The sequence below is a fragment of the Sinocyclocheilus anshuiensis genome, unplaced genomic scaffold, assembly GCF_001515605.1.
Source record: "Sinocyclocheilus anshuiensis isolate Anshui unplaced genomic scaffold, SAMN03320099.WGS_v1.1 scaffold209, whole genome shotgun sequence".
NCBI classification, from domain to species: Eukaryota; Metazoa; Chordata; class Actinopteri; order Cypriniformes; family Cyprinidae; genus Sinocyclocheilus; species Sinocyclocheilus anshuiensis.
In genome coordinates this window covers 1275792-1299222 of record NW_015540880.1, presented here as the reverse complement: position 1 = coordinate 1299222, position 23431 = coordinate 1275792, and the positions used below count along the sequence as shown (strand labels likewise).

Sequence of the window (23431 nt, the reverse complement as noted above, 5' to 3'; positions counted from 1 at the left end):
TTAATAAAGAAAAATCGGATGCAGATCAATAGGCTGAAACAGAGCAGACATGAAACAGCAATTTTTGTGACAGGAAAAAAAACACCCACCCATAACCACCACATTCTTTCCTGACGGCAATTTTGATCGGGAGCGCGTCGACACCTCACTCAATATCGATGACCTGAACGTAGAGGAACACAGGGTGGCATTAGCTGTTAAATCACAATGCTTTATAGAATATGCATCACTGCGACCATTGATTCAGGCTGGCCTGTGTGTACCTGCCCGGCTGGGGCAATTTGCAAGTTAGCGGCTAACAACTGTCACGTGCGGCTCTGAGCCACCTAAAGCCGCGTTCTGCACATACAGTCGAGATTGAATGGGGGATAAAAGAACCGGCTAGGCCTACCATAAATTCTGTCCGTCATCCTCCTCGTTATTTTGGCTTTCGGAAGTGCTGTTATTTACATTTGTGCTAACCGATAGGAGTGTATTTCTGCCCGTCGTCGCCATCTTCGCAGGCTTGAGTGACACCCCTGAATGAGCCCCGGATGTGTCGCACAGAACCGAGCGTTGCTTTTCTACTGGGCGTGGACCACTGCGAGCCGCAATCACTGTCCTAAATCTCAGGGTAACAGAATAGAATAGAATAGAATAGAATCTTTAAAAAGGTTCTGTATTACCATCTATGGTTCCATTATAATATCCATGTAAATTTTCAATTGCACAAAAGTATTTTTAGAGGAAAAAGCTTCTTTAGATTATTAAAATGTTCTTCACACTGAGAAAAAATTATCTTTTTTTAGTGAAAATTTCTTTGAGGAACCCAAAATGATTCTTCTATGGCATCACGGCAAGAACCCCTTAGAACCTTTATTTTTGTAGAATAGAATAGAATAGAGTCTTTAAAAAAGGTTCTTTATTGGTATCTATGATGGGAAAAATAGAAAATCATAAATTATGAAAAGATGTTTAATTTAATATAATATAAATATACGCCTCTCAATTCACTATACTTTTAACCATCCATGGAATTAATACAAATAAAAACAACAAACCACTGAGTCTTAATAACACATTGAATCAAAGCTCAGGATATCAGAATAGAATAGAATGTAGTTATTTATTAGAATAGTGCAGAATTTAAAATAATTAAATATAATAAGGTTAAAATAAAATAGAATAGAATTATAAGCCTCTCAATTCAATTAAAAAAAAATCCATGGGATGAATATGAATAAACTCAGAATAAAACCATTGTATTAATTGGATAAACAGAGAAGTGTCTTAATGCAAAGATTCCCAGAGAAGTGTGAGGACATTTGAAATGTAAAATCATCACAGAAAGAAAGAAAGAAAATATGAATAGAATATAATAGAATAGAATAGAATAGAGTTAAAACGTCATTAAAAATTAGAAAAAGTAACGATTCGTGTACACTCAAGATGCTGGTTATATCAGTAGCAGCAAAAACTGTTTTAGTTTACACCTCATGGGGGCAGACATGTTGAGATCACGTGATACATTTAATCTGGGTAATCCCTGTTATTGAGTGTTTTTGCTCACGGAATAAATTAATAATGGAATGAGAAATCTATTATTTCTACAGCAGCATCTGCACTGAAATCTTATACTTTTGCAAGTTGACTGACTGCCATACCAGCCTGCAAAATATAAAAAGCGCACATTTAATTGTACTGGCTCATTCTTCAGTCCCACTGAAATTGTTATGGACCCCAGGAATCGTTCCAACCCTTCACCCCACTAGATAATGCAGAGGTCTCCAAACTCGGTCCTGGAGGGCCGGTGTCCTGCAGAGTTTAGCTCCAACTTGCCTCAACACACCTGCCTGGAAGTTTCTAGTATGACGTAATGTAATGTTTAATGCACTTTTTTGTTGTTAACAACAAATGGAAAATATTTTCTTTTTCTTTGCATTTTTATATCAATATGGTTCAAGATTATACTTTTTAAATCAACGTCATAAGCAAGTTAGGTCAAAAGTGATCTAAAAGTAGTCTGATTATATTACCTAAAATGTGTAATGTAATGGATCACGTTACTAACTACGATGTAATTTGGAATCGGTAACAGACTACCATTTGTAAGTAACAGTGTTGGGGGTAACTCATTACAAGTAACGCGAGTTACGTAATCAGATTACTTTTTTCAAGTAACTAGTAAAGTAACGCATTACTTTTTAATTTACAAGAGAATATCTGAGTTACTTTTTGAAATAAGTAACGCAAGTTACTTTTTTTTTTCCAATTTATTGATTGACAGCTCTCCTGTCCCCATGTTGATAAATGTTAAACAACACAAATATCCTTTATGTATTTAATCCCATTTTATTAACCAATGTCTTTGCTTCTGACCTTTGATGATCTAGTTCAACCATACTAATAAACACAAATTACTCTAGACAAAAATCTTTGTCTTTTTTTATTGCTGAAGTGTGTTGAAATTTCTTTTTCTGCATTCTACTGTACGGATTTAAATTTACTTTCCCTTCAGCCTGAGGCTTACTCATTTCACTTTTGGTGTGAAAAGGCTTTTATATTTGCCAAAAATATAACTTTTTATTTTAAAAACAAACAAGCAAGCCCTGTCCAGATTTAAAAAGTAACGCAAAAGTAACGTGTAATGCATTACTTTCCATAAAAAGTAACTAAGTAACGTAATTAGTTACTTTTTTATGGAGTAACGCATTATTGTAATGCATTACTTTTAAAAGTAACTTTCCCCAACACTGGTAAGTAATATACCCAGCTCTGCTCATATCCGCCAAGGTACTGCTCACCAATCTCACACCAATTGTAATTTACTAAAGTAACCGCCAGAGTGCAGGGTTACACAGTGTTCGCACCCTGCACTTCCTCCAGTTCCCAAAGCAGAGGATTAAACGGTGAAGTTAAGTGGAGTGCGCGCGCTTGCCCTGCTCTTATGTTGAGAGAGGATACTGCGGGTCGGACTATCCATCGCCTTTAACGCTCAGCCCGATGGAGCAGCTTTTATCACCGTAGACAAATTGGACATTGAATCGAATGGAAAATGAGTCCAGTGCATAAACTGCACTCAGCACGATCTTAACACTGAGGGAACTTTTTCTATCGTCGCTTGGGATTTATTCTTATACTTAAACAGTAGGTAAATTTTATCCCTTTAATAGCAAAACATCGTAACGCACTGAATTTGGTGATGTTTTACGCATTGATGGAATAATAATTTTACCTCACAGTTCAATGCATACAAGGCCAAATAAGTACATTTATGGATACATTTTACATTTTATGCCTGCAGAAGAAATATTACTATTTTAGCAGTGTTTTTGAAAAAGATTTCGGACTTGTACAGTTTGAATCCCATTGTGGTGCCGCTGATTGTGCGCATAGTTCGTAGTAAATGTTACTGTAATATTCTCTGTTCTACACAATAGATTACAAGATCGTTGGTGGTCAATCTAGTATTTAAAATTTGAATTGTTGTTTATGGGTCATTCAAATAAAATAAGAATGTCAAAAATGCACAAACAATTATCTGAATGAACCTTATCTGTGATAAACTTCAATTGTCTTCAATTTCTGAATTAAAAGTCATTCTGATATTTTGTATGAAGCTAAAAAGTGTAAAAGAAAAATACCTAGGTGGTGTAACTGACAGAAGACTGTAAACAAGAAAGAAGTCGCACTGAATCTCTTTTTGTCGCACATTGGACACTGTTTATTTTTACAGTTTGTTCACTTTTAGTGAGTAGTCATACAATTTTTGGTCAGCCCTTGGCGATAGGCTATTGATTTACTACTTTTGATGACTGTTGATGATTGCTTCACTGGATTCATTTAGCTGTGGTAGCCTAGAATACATTTTCTGCGGAGAGGTGAGAGTTTGTAAAGGTTTTGATGTAATATACATACATTGGTGGATCTGCATCTGTTTTCTATGTACTTTTGTACCTCAAATTAACAGCATGAAAACTAGGCCATTGGTCCACATGAGGCTGTCCAGCAGCAGGCACCACATGAACACTTGATTATTCATCATATTACAGGAAACTTCATGCTTTCCAGGATTATTTAAATACATGCGATGCAAATACATGGGAGGAGCACAACAGTACATGAACAGTAGGTGAACAACTGCATGGGGGCTATTTACATGCAGTCACATCTATTAATTTGGCCAGGTGCATTAAAATACTGCACCAAAGTGGGACGCTTAGGATTGCTTGCTGTAAGAACTCCTAGGGGTTGCTAGCAATAGTTTTGTCCATCTTGCAGGGCTATAAGGCTCTGAAGGGTTTCAGCCGCCAGTAACGGCATGTCAGCCTCTTTTATCTAAAAATAACAATAATGATAACAAAAAAAATGTGGCACTCAAAGGAAGCAGAGGGCATTAATAATTGAGTAACACAGAGAGATACACGTTCTCTGTGGTATGGTCTCAGAGTATTGGGGTCAACGCTTCGCTCTGTGTTCCAGGGAATCTCTCCCACGAGGACTACGCTGAGCTCATTCCACATGGTGCCTGATGGAAGAGCAATTTCATTATAAAGCAACGTTATCGGGGTCTCTGACTTAACAAGTCACCCGTTTTCTGTTTTAATCAACACACTTATCATGCTCGAACTTGTCTATTCAAAATTGTAACATAATTAATTCAAATTATTTCAAGGACTGCCATCCTCTAGAGACTACAGTGTAAAAATGTTTTGTCAGCTAACCTATAAAACATACTTCACCCGAACATAACTGGTTTTAAGTTCAAAAATATTGTTTAATATCAACCATGAGACTGCACCAATGAAAGCATTTTTTAAGGGTCAGATGAGGTACGTAACCATCGAGTGAACAAACAAAAAGTGGGGCAGTATTGTTAGATTTGTGATGGTGCACTTAGTTTTTTGTGATGCCATGATCCTAACAAACAAAAAATATATTAAAATAATAATATATTAAAAACAATATTTAAAATAACTCAAAATTGAAAAAAAATGTTTAATGTAATTTGGTGATTGTGGATGTTTTAACATGTTTTGTGTGTTTTTTTTTTTTTACTGGTTAGCAAGTTTAGCAACTATGTTTGCTGCAATGTAGAACTACAGAACGTTGTCATAATACATTTCTTCTTTGAAAAGTGATAAAAGTTGGAATTTTGTTGAATTAGGTCTGTGAAAAGCATGTCACCTTAGTCTTAACATGGTCAAGGTGTTTTTTGAAAAATTATAGCTGGTTTATTTTGATCAAGGTACCAGGTCAGTCTCTGCCTGACCAGCTGATGATCTATCATCTACATCAGTCTACATCATGACCGTATGAGCAGCTTGCACCAGCTAAACACCATGTAAACCATCAGAAAGAAGAAACACAAACTGCATTAAACTTGTTGTGCTGCTGATTTTTGTGGAAACCATGATACAATATTTTTCATGATTCTTTGATGAATAGAAAGTTTGGATTTTTCAGAAAGTTCAGAATAGATTTTTTCTTGCAACAATGTAAAAGTCTCTATTGTCACTATTGAGCAATGTAATCCATCCTCGCTAAATAGAAGTATTAATTTCTTCAAAAATATTTGAATGCTATTGTATCTCATATCTGTTCTATATCATGCTTTAACGTTTTAACTAAACATCTTTTCTTTCGCAGCTTGAACACAAAATGAGTAACATCTACGAGTCTGCTGCCACCACGCTGGGCCTCTTCAACAGCCCATGTCTTACAAAAGTGGAGCTCCGTGTGGCCTGTAAAGGAATATCTGACAGAGATGCCCTGTCCAAGCCTGACCCCTGCGTCGTCCTCAAGATGCAGTCCCACGGACAGTGGTTCGAGGTGTGTTCGTGTCCAGGTTTTATTTTCTCTAGCACAAACAGAATGATGTTTTTCACGAAGGAACATCTCATTTTCACCTGCACAAAAACACAATCTATCGTATATGTAGGCTTCTTTTCATAACAGTTCAAATGGATTTTTTCATACATCATTTCAAAGAAACAGCTGTTTGTGTGTCACACCCTAGATATTTCATCCACTCACAAACTCCCTTTCCTCACTTTGAAATTGCTGTGCATGTAGTGACTTTTTAGCAAACTTCTGATATTATAGTAAGTTTCCGAGCATACAGTACTTTAGTAATAATCCTTTCACAAACACTAATCTGGACTGAACAGAAGCTACCAGAAGAACTGGCTCTTTATGAAACTGAATGTGTTCATGCATGTGTGTATGCCTGTCAATGGCTGATTAGTGTTCTGAGACTGTAGTCTCAGCTGTGATGCTTTGATGTGAAAGTAATATAAAACAGCACCGTTAGATCACAGAAAGTGCTCTAATTGTCACGTTGTCTTGTGCCTCGCTATTAAAACCAAAGACAAGGACGTGCAGTGCTGCAAAAACTAATGTGAATTGGCCTGTTCGTTTTTGCTAGGTATCTGTGAAAGGTTTCAGTTGTAGTACAAAACAGGTGTTTCTGGCATACGGGGTTTTGCTTGGTACAGTTAAGGGTATGATCCATAATTAATAAAGCAGTGCCATTTGAACTCCAGCTGTGAGCAGTGAAGTTTAAAAAAAAGTGATGTGTTTGAAACCATATAAGTGGATTGAAGGCCAGCAGTCTGGAGAATCTCACGAAACCTGTGAAGAAAATGTCCTGCTCATATTTCACTTAAAACAGGTAGTTATTTTTTATATATTTAGAAGACTAAGCAGGTTTTAAGAACCATAAATATGGCTTGCATTTGGATGTTATTCCCGAGATAATTATCCACATTCACCCTACATTTTTCTCCACTATTGTAAAGCAACCAAAAGTCTCATTTTCATATTCTTGTTGCTGTCATGTGACAAAAAAGTTATATTATCTGAAGGGATAGTTCACCCAAAAAATTACAAATCTGTCATAATTTCTGTCATCACCTTCATGTTGTTCCAAACTTGTATGAATTTCTTCCTTCTGTGGACCATAAAACAAGAAATTTTGAGAAATAGTGCATTTTTTTGTTCATACAATGGAAGTCAATGGTAACCAAAATGTTATGTTATGTTAATTCTTCATAACTATCCCTTGAAATTGATACTGATATAATTTGATTGCTTTATCAAATTTGATTATTTTTACTGATACTATTTGATTTAAATTTATGCTTATTTTAATTTAACAATACTATTTTTACTGCTATACAACAAATATTACTATATATAATGGGAGTAGTGAAAGAGGAATTGCCAGATGCATTACAGTAATGAAAACTGAAAGAATGAAATATAAATGTGTTTAATTATTCTGAAAATAATTTCACAAGTGCAAGAAAGACTTTTAGGCTTAATGCCTTAGATTTAATGTCTTTATGCAAAATGTTTTATTTTTACACATATCATTTGTCATATCATAACTTTGGGGTCAGTAAGATTTTTTAATGTGTTTGAAAGAGGTCTCTTATGCTCACCAAAGCAGAATTTATATATAATGATATGTACATTTATGTATGTTTATTTACATTATATATATATATATATATATATATATATATATATATATATATAATTTTCAGCATTTTCAGAATTTTCGGCAGCCATTACTCCAGTCTTCAATGTTACATGCTCCTTCAAAAATCAATCTGATATGCTGATTTGGTACTTAAGAAACATTCTTATTTTTATTAATGTTGAAAACAGTTGTGCTGCTTAATTCTGTCATAGAAAGTTCAAAAGAACAGCATTTACTTAAAATATATTTTTAACAATATAAAAGTCTTTACTGTCACTTTTAAACAATATGTTCTTGCTGAATAAAAGTATTAATGTAAAAATTTCACCGACCCCACATTTTGTGTATTCTTGACACGCTTTGTCAGATTCACTAAATTATTGACGGCACATATTTGGGATTGAGTATAGTGCTATTTTAAATGGTTTGTTATTGTCGTAATGCCACTAATAACCTTTCACAAACTCGATTTGCACTTTAAGCACAATAACCCCATTGTTCTATGGTTCTATTCAGCTAAGGGCCGTTGACATTGATTTGAGATGCGACTGAATGTGAACTGAATTGATTCAGGATATGAACTGGATTAGGGGGAAATCATTGTCATCATCCAAACAATCAGCCTGTAATAGGACAGGGAAGGATGTCATTGATCCTACCTCCTAGAAATGTGAATTAAATGAAAACAGCAGAGCTGGAGTGTGACAGTTGCCGTGTTCTGATTGGTTCCAAAAAGCCTTTTCACACCAAAAGTGAAATGAATAAGCCTCAGGCTGAAGGGAAAGTAAATTTACGTCCGTACAGTAGAATGCAGAAGAAGAAATTTCAACACACTTCAGGAATAAAAAAAGACACTTTCAAGACAATTTTTGCTTATTATTATGGTTAAACTGGATCATCGAAGATCAGAAGCAAAGACATTGGTTAATAGAATGGGATTAAATACATAAAGGATATTTGTGTCTAGAGTAATTTTTGCTTATTAGTATGGTTGAACTGGATCATCGAAGGTCAGAAGCAAAGACATTGGTTAATAGAATGGGATTAAATACATAAAGGACATTTGTGTTGTTTAACATTTAATTATTGCAGGTTTGCGTCATATTCTGAGTTGCATTATTTTTATTAATTTTGTGGAATACTGAATCTGTGTTTTTTTGATGAGTGAGATGAATTAATGCATATTCATATTTATTTTAGAACTACAATAACATCTGATTTCTCTCAACATGGGGACAAGAGAGCTGTCAATCAATAAATTGAAAAAAAAAGTAACTTGCGTTACTTATTTGAAAAAGTAACTCAGATATTCTCTTGTAAATTAAAAAGTAATGCGTTACTTTACTAGTTACTTGAAAAAAGTAATCTGATTACGTAACTTGCGTTACTTGTAATGCGTTACCCCCAACACTGAATATTTTTTAAAAAGAACACAAAACATTCCATTTATTTTGTCTAAAGCTTCAATAAACTAGAACAAGAATATTTCATATGATATTAAAAACTTTATTTTTTTAACTATTATTTAATTTACCATTTTTATATGAATTTAGTCAGATTACACTAAAAGAAAAAAATCATTAGAAAAATGAAAGACGTACTAGTAATTTAACAGTATTCGTTACATTTATGAATATTTCCTTTAACCCTAAAACACAACACAGTGCATAATTCAACATAAAGTTAAAACACCTGCGAAAAATCAGGAGAATATGGAAAATTCCTTCATATTTAGGTTTGTTAGGGTTTACAAGTCTGGTTTGCAGTCTCTATGCATGTATCTGTTTGCCTCATGTCCTCTCCTCTTCCTTCATAGATTGTATCACAGAGAAAACTGTCCAAAGCTTTATTGAAGCAAGGAAACACAGCTGGCAAATCATCTATCACAGTAAGAATAGACGTCTCACCCCCAATGAATTCACACTGCAAGTTTATGCTCTTTTGTCATAACCTGAGCGATGACTTCTTGGAAACCACAGGTCACAGCTGAAGAGCTGTCTGGGAATGATGATTACGTGGAGCTTGCCTTCAGTGCCAAGAAACTGGATGACAAGGTGTGACATCTGGATAACTGCTCAACAGGCACTTTGCAACAATATTGAGACAAACAATAACAAACTGATCTTTATCTGTTCTCCTTACTGTTTTATTACTCTGGTTTATGAATAGACAAAATTCAAATGGAGCAATGCATCATCTACTACTTTATTAAAATATACTGGTATTTTTTATTTTTCATTAAAAAATTAGGACAACGTTTAGTCTAAATACACAGTGTACCATTTAGAAAAACAAGAAACGATGTGCATTCAGATATAGTCTCTAAATGAGAGAAAGTCAGGATGCAATAATAATTTATGTATAGTGTATGAATCTATCAAAAATTCATTAATGCTCAAGTGTGTCATTTCTGCACCGGTAGTGCCACCAAATGAAAATGCTTTTCAAAAGAGCTTCCAGAACACTTATGTTTGTAGATGTTATATTTACTTTACAAACAAGAATAAGTTTGATTCTTTCTTTGTTTAGGACTTTTTTAGCAAGTCGGATCCATTTCTGGAAATCTTCAGAGTGAATGATGATGGCACAGCATCACTGGTGCACAGAACAGAGGTGAGATTGATAGATGCACACAAATGCATATGAAATACATATTGAAGAAATATAATGTACACGTATCAACTGGTAATTTTTCTGTTTATAGACCATTATGAACAATCTGAGTCCTGTCTGGAAATCATTCAAAGTTTCTTTAAACACACTCTGCAGTGGAGACCATGAGCGGGAGTTAAAGGTATGACAGATATTTTGACTATATCCTTTATTCATTTATCAAAAACCTAACCAGTTGCATACTGTTGTGATAACTAGAGAAATATTTCTGACATAAAACAGTGAATCAATCCGGTATACTGCAGCAATGTGATCACACTCCATATGAGGCTTTTATGTCAGCGTAGTTTTTTTTTTTTTTGCTCTTTATTCTGGTCTCAGCATGACCATTTGGTCACATTAGATTAGAATCATCTTGGCAGATTCATGTAATGGCAGTCCTATCCATTCTGCCTCACCATTGCAGCTGACATCTTTCATAGTGAGCTAATTACTGAGCGGGTAAATGGAGCCCGGCTGTTTGGAGGGTCCTGACAGTTTCCCGAGAGGAACAGACACGGTGGAACCAACAACAGAAATTGATGTTACTGCCCTTTAGTCCATTCAAGTCCACACAGTCCTCCTGGGTTGGAGAACTTTCTGTCTTTGGGTCCAGTTGTAAAAAGAACACTAATAAGACTCTACGGCAGTGGTCACCAACCTTTTTAGGCCCAAGATCCCTGACCACGGCCTTTATGAAAGACACAGTGTTAAGTAGCCCAATTCCGTGGGAAATCCGCGGACTTGGCAACACTGCTTATGAACCGACCATAGCGTTTCCTTGGTTACCGCTGTAAACAAAGCAGAGTTGCGCTTTATACGGAGAAGAAAATGCCATTGCCATCGAAACTTTTCTCAAGACAGTACCCTTCAGTGATACATTAATATAACCCCATAAATGTAATGCATTTTTTTACTTATTTTACTGTTTTTTTCGGGATCTACTGGGACAGTGATAAAGATCTACCAGTCGATCGCGATCGACGGGTTGGAGACCACTGCTCTATGGAGAGCAAGAAGTCCTGTTATTTGAACGATACGACAGATTTGGGATAAGAAAGTTAGATTAGACTCAAAGTATCATTCCGTTGACTTCCCATACTGTATGTGCTGTGGCATTCAAGTCCTTTTTAATATTCTGTATTCTTTTTAATATTCTGTATTTTCGTTTCTGTGTTTAACATAGCAAATTGAAACTGTTTTATTGACTGCTGTTCAAAAGTTTGAGGTCAGTGAGATTTCTTTTTTTTTTTTTAAAGAAACTTCTATTCAGCAAAAATTCATTACATTTATCAAAACAAAAGTGACCACAAAAATTTGAATATATTAATAATAATAGGAAATGTTTCATGGCATATTATAAAGAATAATGGCTGCTGAAAATTCAGCTTTGCCATCACAGGAATAAATGTCATTTTAAAATATATTAAAATAGAAAACGGATATTTTAAATTGCAAAAAAAAAAAAAAATCACAATAAAGTTTTTCACAGTTTTTACTGTATTTGTCATCAAAAATAAATGTAGACATGGTGAGCATAAAAAGATTAAAAATTTAAAAATCTATAACTAACCCTAAACGTTTTAATGGAAGCATACTTGTGAGATTACATATATATTTATTTAACAATCTGATTTAATATTAATGTACAGTTTATATGAATTTATATAATACATAAAGTATTTATTAAAATGAAAACACAAAGTTACTGAACATTTTTGCTCAGAAGGTTCTGTAATGGATGTTTTCAAAAACGTTTGACCAGGAATAATCTTTTTTTTTTTTTTTTTACCAAATATAGAAATGAAAAAGCTTATATAATGTTTATTATAATGATGTGAGTCTGTTGTCAGATGTTGGTTTTTCATTGCTACTCTATGTTATTTCTATCTTATTTCTTTTAAAATACATTGATATTGCCATGAAAATAGTAATAAATCTGGTATGGCAATAAAAACAAGCAAAGACAGATTATTACGATACATTGCAGTTGTTCAGTAAAAACTGCAGCATTGAAATCAGATCTATTCCATTTAATAATTTACCTGTAGTGTGTATGTGTGTGTGTTTGTAGTATCACCCTGTAACTACTTTTTAATAGCATGAAGTTTGTATGTGTGTGTGTTTGCTTATTTATTAATGAAAGTTCCTAAGATTGTATTACTTTCCTTCTCTTCTCTTTAATCTCTCTCTCTCTGTCACACACACACACACACACACACACACACACACATTCAGATCTCAGCAATGCAGGTGTAAGGTCCTCATTGGTATGCCAATGCAGAAGTGGGGATAGGAGAGCTGTATCGTAATAATCTGTCTTTAAAGTTGCTTCTCTTTGTATTCTCATAACGGCGCAGAGTTTAGATGAGATTTAGTCATAGCACTACACTGAGATTCTGCACAAAAGCTGTATGAAAGAAAAGCCTTTTTGAAACGTTCACATACTGTGCAGGTGACATTTCAGAGAAAGTGAAAGATACGGGGCAAGAAAGAGACAGAGAGCAAAATTAAGAGCTAATGTCTCGGTATGTTTAGTTGAGAGCTGAATCCTTTGATCAGCTCCATGCTGGCACTTTACGTTGCTGCTCTCAGCTTTACTTGAAAATAACCACCACTTACAGCAAATTAACTAATGCTTTAAATGCTTGGAAACAAGCCACTCTGAATTAAGCCTTTGGCAATTATACTAAGTGGCTGAATGAGCAGTTGTGCAACATGTTCATTTAAAGCTGGTTAAATGACATTTTCAATCTAAAATTCTCAAACATTGTTGATTTGAATCCAAATATTTATAGGTGATGTTGGACAGTCAAGGACATTTATAGTCAGACAGATGGGAAAACAGTTATTTTAGGAGACATGTCCCTGAATAAACATGAACTGGTTTGTTTAATATTCATGACTTCTTTACACTCAACGCACTACAGACAGCAATGTCTCCGCAGTGAAAACACACACTGAATTCAGATTCACAGAGTTACAGAGCCAATGCAGTTAAGTTTTATTCCTGTTGTATAAGACTAGGCAGTTAAACCTTCTTGTTATGTTGAGAGCTCACAATCACTCTGCTGTTTTGCTGGGTTAAATTTTTCCATTCTTTCATGCATATCTGAGCCCCATCTGTTGTAAAGCATGATACAATTGCATAAACCCATTTATGCAAATTATGTCATAACATTTTTCTAGAAGAAAAGAGTTATGGAAAGTACAGTTGTAAGGAAACTTACAGTAAGTGGGTTATGTTTTATTTCTCATCGTGGTAAACAATGTGTTTATGCAGATTTTGATACGTCCATTTATAATTTAAGCTCTTTATGAAACCTTTGACAAAAATTGATGTAACTGGCTCAAAGACAACAAAAATTGTGCAATAATATTTTCAAATCTAGTTAGGAAAACTTTGTGTGCAGTGTGCATCTACATGCAGTTTCCTCACTATATATGTTGTTAGAGTGGTTCTGAACTGGTAACCATTACTGTGATGTATAGTTTTGTTTTACTTACTCATTGTTCATATAATTAAAGATACATATTCACAACATAGCTCTGTTATTAGAGTCAATTAATAATATATTCTAAAAAACATTAAAAAATTTACAAAATGTTTTATTTCAGGAGCCTTTAGTTTTGTTTTGTTTTGTTTGTCTGAAGCCGGGGTAAAAGAAATGCACTAGTATCTCTTCATCCATCTTTTGGGGATGTTTCCGCAGGTGTGAGTTTTGCATGTTGAGTTATTGTTGGTTCTCACTTCTTTAGCTGAAAAGTCAACCACAGCATCTCTGTATTAATATTTTAAATGGCCTTCAAATTTTGATTACCACCCGCTTATGTCTCAGCATCAATGATTCATTAACAGCAATGCTACAGTGTGCTGTCTTCCTGCCACTCCTGCCACACACCCACATTCACAATGACACATATACACACACACACTCCAGCATACCAACAAGAGTGTTAAATCTTTAAATCAACAACATGACACAAGGTATTAAAACTGAAGAAGTGTTACGATAACAAGATGACCTGCTGCTGTTTGTCTTTACATTTGTATGACTAGTAAGTGCTTTCACAATCCTTTATTACTTCTTGAAAATATAGACTCCTCAGCTTGTTCCAGATTCAGCACCAACTAGATAAAAGATCTTCTAAATGAACTGAGACATTTCAGTCTCATTGTAGCAAGAAAAGCTTATGCTGTTTTCATTTTGCCTGTACTTGTGGAAGTTATTAATTATTTCAGCTCTTGGTGTTTAGACAAACTGTTTACTTTGTGTGCATTTTTACATACAATCTATCATTTCTGAGACACTGCTAGTATTGCTTCTTGAACATTAAAACAAGACTTGGATTAAAACAAATGTTTGTGTATGAGTTGTGGAGGTTAAAGGAATAGTTCATCCAAAAATGAAAATTCTGTCATCATTTACTCACCCTCATGTCTTTGCAAACCTGTATAAATTTCTTTCTTCTGTTGAACACAAAAGAAGATATTTTGAAGAATGTGGGTAATCGAACAGTTGATGGTATCTATTGACCTACTGTCAATTGTTTGTTCTGTCAACATTCTTCAACAATATCTTCTTGTGTGTTTAACAGAATAGACTTAAGCTTAAAGTAATACAAATTTTATTTTTATTATCCTATTGGCAAAATAGTCTTACTAAATTTTACAACAGGAAAAACTATTTGCTAATGTGGTAAGAAAAACAAAAATAATTCAAAACTTCCACAAACAAGTCTTAATTTTTTATGCAATTTTGCAGTTTAATTTTTGCAGGTGTATCATAAGTAGAATTATAGCATGAGTTTTTGTTTGTACTGTATGTTTCTGTGTGTGTGTGTGTGTGTGTACCTGTTTTTCTTAAACAGGTACACACACACAGTTTCTTTAGACTTAAACCTGAATACACACAGACTCATGGGGACTCATGTCACGGTGGGGACCTAAATTGAGGTCCCCACGGGTAAACAAGCTAATAAATCACACAGAATGAAGTTTTTTGAAAATCTAAAAATGCAGAAAGTTTCCTGTAAGGGGTAGGTTTAGGTGTAGGGCAATAGAATATACGGTCTGTACAGTAGAAAAACCATTACGCCTATGGAGAGTCCCCACAAGAATAGCAAACCAGACGTGTGTGTGTGTGTGTGTGTGTGTGTGTGTGTGTGTGTGTGTATAAGTCAATGTGACCTTTAGTACTGCTAGAGAAAACTACTTAGCACAGGATATTTATCAAGGTTCTTTAGGGACTGACGTCTCACACCCTCATGCACAAAGCTAAAATTATTCACAGATTTATTTACTGCATTAAGCATGTGGCTCAGCATATTAAAAATGTGGAATAAATCAAATAGCAGTTATGTTTTAATTTATTCAACTGTATTATAAATATATGATGCATATTGTCAATTCTGTGTGATTAGCTTTTTTTTTTTACTACACTTTTTTTTCTTGTTCTAGTGTACAGTATGGGACTGGGATTCAAATGGCAAGCACGACTTTATAGGAGAATTTCAAACCACCTTTAAGGAGATGAAGGCGGCGATGGATGGGAAGCAGGTATAAGCATACACACACAGTCAGAAAACCGACCCTGCTTCCAAAATATAGATTTCCAGCTCTCATCAACACAAAGTACTTTTTTGCATTTTTGCAAGTACTGAATATAACCTGAAGCACATGGAACTGAGTAAGAGCAGTAGCATACTTCATAACTCCAGCTTATGGGTATGTGCAAAGAAGAAAGCCTTCATTAACAAAAGCTCATATCACATCTCGACTGGAGCTTGCCCATTGGCATGTGAACGGTTGTGGAAATTCAAAGAAGATTCTGTGGTCTGATGAGGCCAAAATGTAACAATTTGAGTCACAATTCAAAGCACATGGAGTCTTTGTAAACATTTTGCCGTTCACAAATAGTTCCTATCCAACCTGATGGGTCTGCAAGGGTTTTTAGATAATAATTCTGTTCTAATAATTCTGTGATAGAGACTTACACAAAGCAGCAAATTGGTGACCCACCCAGAATACTATAGCAACGGTATAACAACAACATAGAAACAGACTACCCGCATAGCAACACCCTGGCAACCACCCAGAGCATCCTAGTGTCACAGCATCAAGCTTTACACAGGCAAGCAACACTCACATTTGGTTGAGAAAATAAAAATGTATCTTTTTGTTCTTAATTAGCATACTTAAAAATAAATGTTTTCCCTTCGTCAGGGAGTGCATTGCATCAGTGAGTAAATATCGAAGTACAATTATATTTTCTACATTCCAGTTCCTCATGAATCTCTTTATTTTTTGTCGAGAGCCTCAGGTCTGTTTATGCAGCGGAAACTCAGTCAGTGTGAAAGCTCAACGTGAGCCTGCTCTTACGGTTATGCTGCGTTTTCTCTTGCAGGCGGTGTGAAACAAGCCTAACACTTACTTTTTATCTTTATATGTCTCACTTTCTCAGTTTTCATCTCCTATTCTCTACTCATACTGCCTGTATCGTAACAGACACTGAATTCATCATGTCATCTTCCTGTCTGTTTGTGTCTCTCACAGTTTTTCTTTTGTACTTATTGTCCTTGATTTTTTAGAGAATTGTTATCTATTGTCACCATGGACACAGTGTTACCTGCAGAGAAACAGAGAGAATAATTAGAGGTACTGTACGGAGTAGGAGGGAAAGGACACACCAAGGAATAAACTGCAATAGAAGAATAAAGGAAAAGCGGCAACAAAAGATGGCATGTTTTGACAGTTTAGAACACTGTAGTGATGAACTGAGTGACTGACTCGCCAACCATGATGTCTCCTGTTAAGTAAACTCTTCTTTCAGAAATTATTTTAATATGCTGATTTGGTGCTGAAGAAACTATTATTATCAATGTTGAAAACCACATAGTTTTGTGCCACTTGTACCACTTAATATATTTGAGAAAATGATATATTTTGACACATTTTCGATGAATAGGAAGTTCAAAAGAACTGCATTTATTTTAAATAAAAAATCTTATATTTTATTCTTCTAAATCTTATGTAGTATGATTATATAGTAAAAAATCTAATGTCACTTTTGATCAATTTAATATATCCTTGCTAATAAAATCATTAATTTCTTAAAAAATACACAAACACACACACACACACACACACACACACACATGTATATATGTATACATATATGTACACACACAACCAGTGAGACTAGCAGAGTCAAGCATTATACATAGCAGTTATAGACTTATACAGATATATTTTGCTTCAAAAAGGACACAATTGGTAAATCATTTATTTTAAACAATTCAGTTACATTTTGTCTCAATAGAGGCAAATCTCTGCATCCCTCTAGTGGGTGATGTTTAGGTGTCCACATACTTATGGCCATATAGAGTATAGACACACACACACACAATGTTATCGTGCTGCATACACTCTTATGCATCAGTCTATAGCGTCTGAATGAGTTCACTCTGTTCCGTCGCTTCTCTCATTTGAAATCTATTACCAGCTGTGCAGATTAATAGTCATTGTGTTGCTTTTAATTCCATTAACTTAATATTCACCATCATCCCCTTGAATGCTCAGAGGAGCAAAGTCGACAGGCTTCAACATACGCTTCTCATTGCAATTGTTAATCAGTGGAATTCCTCATCTGTCAACACATGCTGATTGCACTGCTAGCGTGGTTCACAAACAGGTGCTTCATTTTCAGCAGGATACTCGGATGCTTTCAGTCTCTAGTGGTGGAATAAATCTTCTCGCATGCTCTTCAAGACCTGATTTGAGATCTTTAGAACAGGCTGAGATAATTGCGCTTTCATCATTTAAAAAAAAACATCACAGATTTGAGGCAGATCTTTGGATTTTTGCTATTACTGAGCTATTGTATTCACACCAGAAATGTCAATGAATAAAGAATTGTTTGGCTTGGATGGACATATCTTTTTTGTTCTGACAGGCATCATCACAAGAGAAACTACAAACTGATCTTGGCCAAAAGGTGACTTATCAACACTGACATGCTTGTGAAAGTCTCGCCACTAGCTAGCTTACTGCCAATCCCTCTCACATTTTCTGAAAGGCTCAACTGCAGCCACTAGGTTATGCTGAGTCTTTTAGATATCCGTCTATCATTGTGCCTCTCAGCCTGTGGGCATCTTCCTCTCATACAGATATATCACAAGCCCACCTCAGATAAAATACCTGCAAGCCCAAGCAATTCATCTTGTGGCTCAATGGAATTCAATACAGAGCTGAATGAATGGCATAGTGCTGAATTGTTGTCTTACTGTTGTACATGTTTAACATGTTTCTAACAGATCCAGTGGGAGTGTATTAACCCTAAGTACCAAGTGAAGAAGAAGAATTACAGAAATTCTGGAATGGTAATTCTTACCATGTGCAAGGTGGGGAATTCCTTCACTTTATGTCTGATATATAGCACCATTATGACTGCCCCTGTAATCACAGCACAGTCATTTTGGGTTAAAAGAAATCGTACTAGAACAATTTTTTTTTTAAACACACACACACACACACACACATACATATATACATATATATATATATATATATATATATATATAGAAACTGACGATCAAAATGTTCACCTCCAATGAAATTGATATTTCTGTACCATTCAGTGTGACCTCCCCTTGTTCTCATGGTACCACTATCGCTGTGACTGTCTGGACCATCAGGCCCGATGTGCGCACACCTGTTTATATGTCTGTTTCTCCCGCACACACTGGCCCAGTGACTGCACAACACTTACCTGAACCCAGTGTTACTGCCTGGGATGACTATACTTCCCTTAATGCACTCCAGCCCTGTTAGTAACACACACACATATATATATATATATATATATATATATATATATATATATATATATATAGTATGATATCTGCTCTATTAAATGGGTTGGTCACTTTCTGACATGTAAACTAAGTGTAATAATTGACTTCTGTGGGTGCTGTGCAGTGATATTCACAGTAGCTATTGTAGGTGAACAGGTATGTTGTATCATAGCTGTTACTTACTGTATTTTTGTACACTTGAAATTATCTGTTAACCAGTCAGTATCCAGGACCAGAACTATCAGTTTAATAAGTGTTATTTTATCTCTGTTTCAGATCATAAAGATGCACTCTTTCCTGGATTACATCATGGGAGGATGTCAGATTCAGTTCACAGTAAGTAGTTTTGGAAGACATTTTATCTTAATGTCATTTTAGTCTTTAAGCTAAACTAAACTCCACTGATAGCAAGAGTCAATTTAGGCTGGATTTTGTATGTTGTGTTGTCTGGTGGTTTAGCTTCTAGCTGCATGTGTTTACACATTTTGTGTTCTCTGAATAAAAATTCCATAATTATTTACTCGTTTTAATTTTATTCCAAATCCTATGATTTTATTTCTTGCATAGAACACTAAAGTGAAATTTTGAAGAACTGTACTGCTCGCTCTATTTCCATGCAGTTACAATGAATGGAGACTGAAGCTTTCAATGTCCAATTCATGAATAATTGATTATTTAGATTCAGATCTTTTCAATTAATCATTTTACTCAAGTTCACAAAACCATCCTGAATGAATCAGAATCACTAATTTGATTGCAGTGGTTCATACAATGTGTTAATAGGTTTATGAGAATAATTACTTACATTTTAGTCTTACGTTATCGGATAACTTGAAATATGGTGTATACAAGTTGTATATACATTGAACACTTTTATGGTATTTTTTACATCCTTTTTGAGGCTAGAAAGTTGAGGGTAAGTAAATAATGCCGTAAGGGTAAGTAAAAAAAAAAAACATTTTTGGGTGAACTATCCCTTTAACAAGTGTTGTTCTGCAGGTGGCTATTGATTTCACTGCCTCAAATGGTGACCCTCGAAACAGCTGCTCCCTCCACTACATCCACCCTTACCAGCCCAATGAGTACCTCAAAGCGCTGATCGCTGTTGGGGAGATCTGCCAGGACTACGATAGGTGACCCACCAATCAATCCCTCAATCAGTCAACCAATAAAGCAGTTAATCAATCAAGCAACCAGTCAAGCAAACAGTCAATCCCTGAATTTTGCCAAATGAAATTTAATGGACTACTCCATCACAAAATGTTTACACCAGTTATTTTCTCAGTACAGGCAATTAACCAAACTTTCAGACTAATCAGGCATTCAGTCTTATGACTACCAGTGCCTGTTGGATGCAGAGATGTCATGTCAAGGATTGTCTTTCTACACTTCAATCACTCTATCGCCCAAGACATCAATTAAGCTCAATTATATTTGACCCCTCACAATCATTGAGGGGTATTATATTTGACCCCTCATTGCTCATCTCTGGGGCTCATGCTCATTAATCCTCACTGCTTCTGATCTGTTTCCAGCGACAAAATGTTTCCCGCTTTTGGCTTTGGAGCCCAAATCCCACCAGAAAATATTTAGCAGCACAACTGTTTTCAACATCGATAATAATAAGAAATAATAAGAAATGTTTTCTTGAGGACCAAATCAGCATATTAGAATGATTTCTAAAAAAATCATTTGAGAATAAAGACTAGAGTAATGGCTGTATAGAGTAAATAAACATACAGACCCCAAACTTTAATGGTAGTTAGTTAGAGAGAGAGAGAGAGAGAGAGAGAGAGAGAGAGAGAGAGAGAGAGAACCTTTAATTAGACTGAAGAGCTCAATTTCTGCACAGCACCATATTGACTCCATCTGCTTTACTGCTGCTCCCTTTTTTCATTAAAAAAACCCTAAGTTGCTGATGTATATGAAAAAGAAAGCGTGCAGTGGAAGAGCACAGCAAAATTATTACTTAATCAGGATTTGTGTCAAATTTTCTCATATAATATTAAAACATCCTTTTAACAATATAGATTTACTTAAGAAGCCAAACTGCATTAAATAAGGCTTGTTCTCAGAAAATAGTTTATTTACTTAGTTACGTACTAATTTGTTTAATAAAAAATGCATATTGTGAAATATAACAAATTACTGTTAAGTAACTGTTTTTTAAATATATTTTAAAATGGAAAAAGCCTTTTTTCAGCAACCATTACTCTAATCTTCATTGTCTAATATGCTCTGGATGCTCAAGAAGCATTTCTTATTTTTATCAATGTTGAAAATATTTTGATATTTTTATGACAACTACCATTCAAAAGTTTGGGGTAAGTATGATAAAATAAAAAGATATTAATATTTTATTCAACATTGATGTGTTGAAAAGTGACAGTAAAGACCATTTAAAAATAAGTCGAAAATAATTCCGTTTCAATTAAATGCTGTTCAATTAACTTTCTACTCATTAAAGAATCCTAAAAAAAGTATCACCGTTTCCACAAAAAATATTAAGCATCAAAAACTGTTTTCAACATTGATAATAATAAAAGACATTATTATTAATTGAGTATTTTATTAATTCTGCCATAACAAATACTTTACATTTCAAAATATATATTTAATTAGAAAATGGTTATTTTAAATTGTAATACTATTTCAACATATTAAGTTTTTTACTTTACCTTAATATTACTTTATTTTCTTACCCCACTGGCAAATTTAGTGTGGTTTATGCTGAAAATAAAACAAGAAACAGTTTATTGATTATAATGGGGCTCTGAGTGCAAGACAAAGACAAACACCTGGTGATCATATTAGTGCGAGTCTCTCACATTTGATTCTTTCCTCATTCATTAGGAATACTTTATACTGCTAATCCTGACGGATGGAGTGATCACAGATATGGCGGATACACGAGAGGCCATCGTCCACGCATCCCACCTGCCCATGTCCGTCATCATTGTCGGCATAGGCAACGCAGATTTCAGCGACATGCAGATGCTGGACGGTGATGATGGAATCCTCCGCTCTCCTAAAGGAGAACCTGTCCTGAGGGACATCGTGCAGTTTGTGCCCTTCCACAACTTCAAACATGTGAGTAAAAACAGAAGTATCTTAGTTCACCCAAAAAGAAATTCTGTCATTATTTGCTCTCACTCACATTGTTGGAATAAATGATGACAAAATATTTCCACACTTCTCTTTGTATTCACATTTGAATTCATTTTAAAAGAATCCTGCCAGGATCTGGTGAAACCGTAAACATAGAAAGCAAAACTTGAACGTTTTAAGGGATTACTAACAAGTCAAAGCCTAATGAACAGATGTTTCTAATGAAGAGGAATGCATCATACCAGGTTTGGTGATTTAAGAAACTGTATGGTACCTCTGGTCAGGGCATAGTCAGGAAGCCAGACTACAAGAGGATGCCGTACATCTAAAGGCATCCAGGTTTCTTTTCATCTCTCTCCTCTCTCAGGTCAGTGCGTTGCTCTCACATCTGTCTCACTGAGCTCCAATAACAAGCATGAACAGAGGGAAGGAAAACATCAAAGCTCTTAGATTTTACAGGCCTGTGTTTAGTTTAATTAAGAAGTGTGAAATCGTTCGTGTAGAACAGTCTTCATTATGAAAGTGTTTTTTTAAGAGACGTTAGGCGTATTCTGTCCTGCTTTAACCCAGTGAAATTCCTGCCGCTGAAGCGGAGTTCATGCAAATTTCAGTTTTTTTTTATTTCATTTTGTACATTTTTTTTAGTCCTGTAAATCCTATGTGAGTTAATGGGACAAAATTGTCTTTTTTTTTTTTTTTTTATAATCTCATAAAACAAAGCCTGGTATATCATTATTATTATTATTATTATTATTACTACTAATACAATGTTTTTCATAAATATTAATTTAGTCATTTATAAATCATTTATTGTCAATATAAAAGTGACAGCTGTGAGAAAAAAAAAATGTAATGCATTGGCACCAACACATGAGAGAGACCTGATTCATAATTCATTTCAATACAGTAACATTAAATTGTAGCTAAGCTAATAGTGCATACATTTTTTTTATGGCCCACACAGATATTTACTTTACTTTTAGTCATTTAGCAGACGCTTTTATCCAAAGCGACTTACAAATAAGAAAAAGTAATCAAAACTAAAAGCTAAAACTCTATAAATACTATAAATACTATAAATACATATATATACATATATATACACACACATTTAAGAAAATAAAAGAAATTAAATAAAAATGACAAATGCATACAACAACATTTCAAAACTAAACATTTAAATGAAAACAAAAAAATAAAGCTAAAAACAATTCAAAATATTAAAAGAACAAAAGGTATGAGTATAATAATGATTCTAACATAACACTAAGCCAAACACCAAAAAACAACTACATATGTGTATGTACAGCCACACACATATACATGTACATATATATAAATACATTATAT

At 34.6% G+C, this 23431-nt stretch overlaps 2 protein-coding genes across 4 annotated transcripts in view; one reads left to right on the top strand and one right to left on the bottom strand.

The window, feature by feature from the left end:
- LOC107688360 (cytoplasmic dynein 1 light intermediate chain 1-like) overlaps nucleotides 1-546 on the bottom strand; it is a 17034-nt gene extending 16488 nt beyond the window's left edge. For all 3 annotated transcript variants that reach the window (XM_016486005.1, XM_016486007.1, XM_016486008.1), the window contains exons 1-2: nucleotides 392-546; nucleotides 90-163 (exon numbers count right to left, since the gene is read on the bottom strand). In XM_016486005.1, the coding sequence (XP_016341491.1) occupies nucleotides 90-163; nucleotides 392-495 (178 nt within the window). In that variant the 5' untranslated portion in view covers nucleotides 496-546. The remainder of the gene's footprint in view (nucleotides 1-89; nucleotides 164-391) is intronic.
- An 8507-nt stretch (nucleotides 547-9053) lies between these two features.
- Nucleotides 9054-23431, top strand: part of LOC107688386 (copine-4-like) — a 20209-nt gene continuing 5831 nt past the window's right edge. The window contains exons 1-13 of the mRNA XM_016486045.1: nucleotides 9054-9068; nucleotides 9282-9353; nucleotides 9445-9519; nucleotides 9995-10078; nucleotides 10170-10259; nucleotides 15579-15677; nucleotides 18073-18114; nucleotides 18434-18520; nucleotides 19250-19309; nucleotides 19973-20106; nucleotides 20509-20565; nucleotides 21069-21072; nucleotides 21827-22063. Coding sequence (XP_016341531.1) covers nucleotides 9054-9068; nucleotides 9282-9353; nucleotides 9445-9519; nucleotides 9995-10078; nucleotides 10170-10259; nucleotides 15579-15677; nucleotides 18073-18114; nucleotides 18434-18520; nucleotides 19250-19309; nucleotides 19973-20106; nucleotides 20509-20565; nucleotides 21069-21072; nucleotides 21827-22063 — 1056 coding nt within the window. The remainder of the gene's footprint in view (nucleotides 9069-9281; nucleotides 9354-9444; nucleotides 9520-9994; nucleotides 10079-10169; nucleotides 10260-15578; nucleotides 15678-18072; nucleotides 18115-18433; nucleotides 18521-19249; nucleotides 19310-19972; nucleotides 20107-20508; nucleotides 20566-21068; nucleotides 21073-21826; nucleotides 22064-23431) is intronic.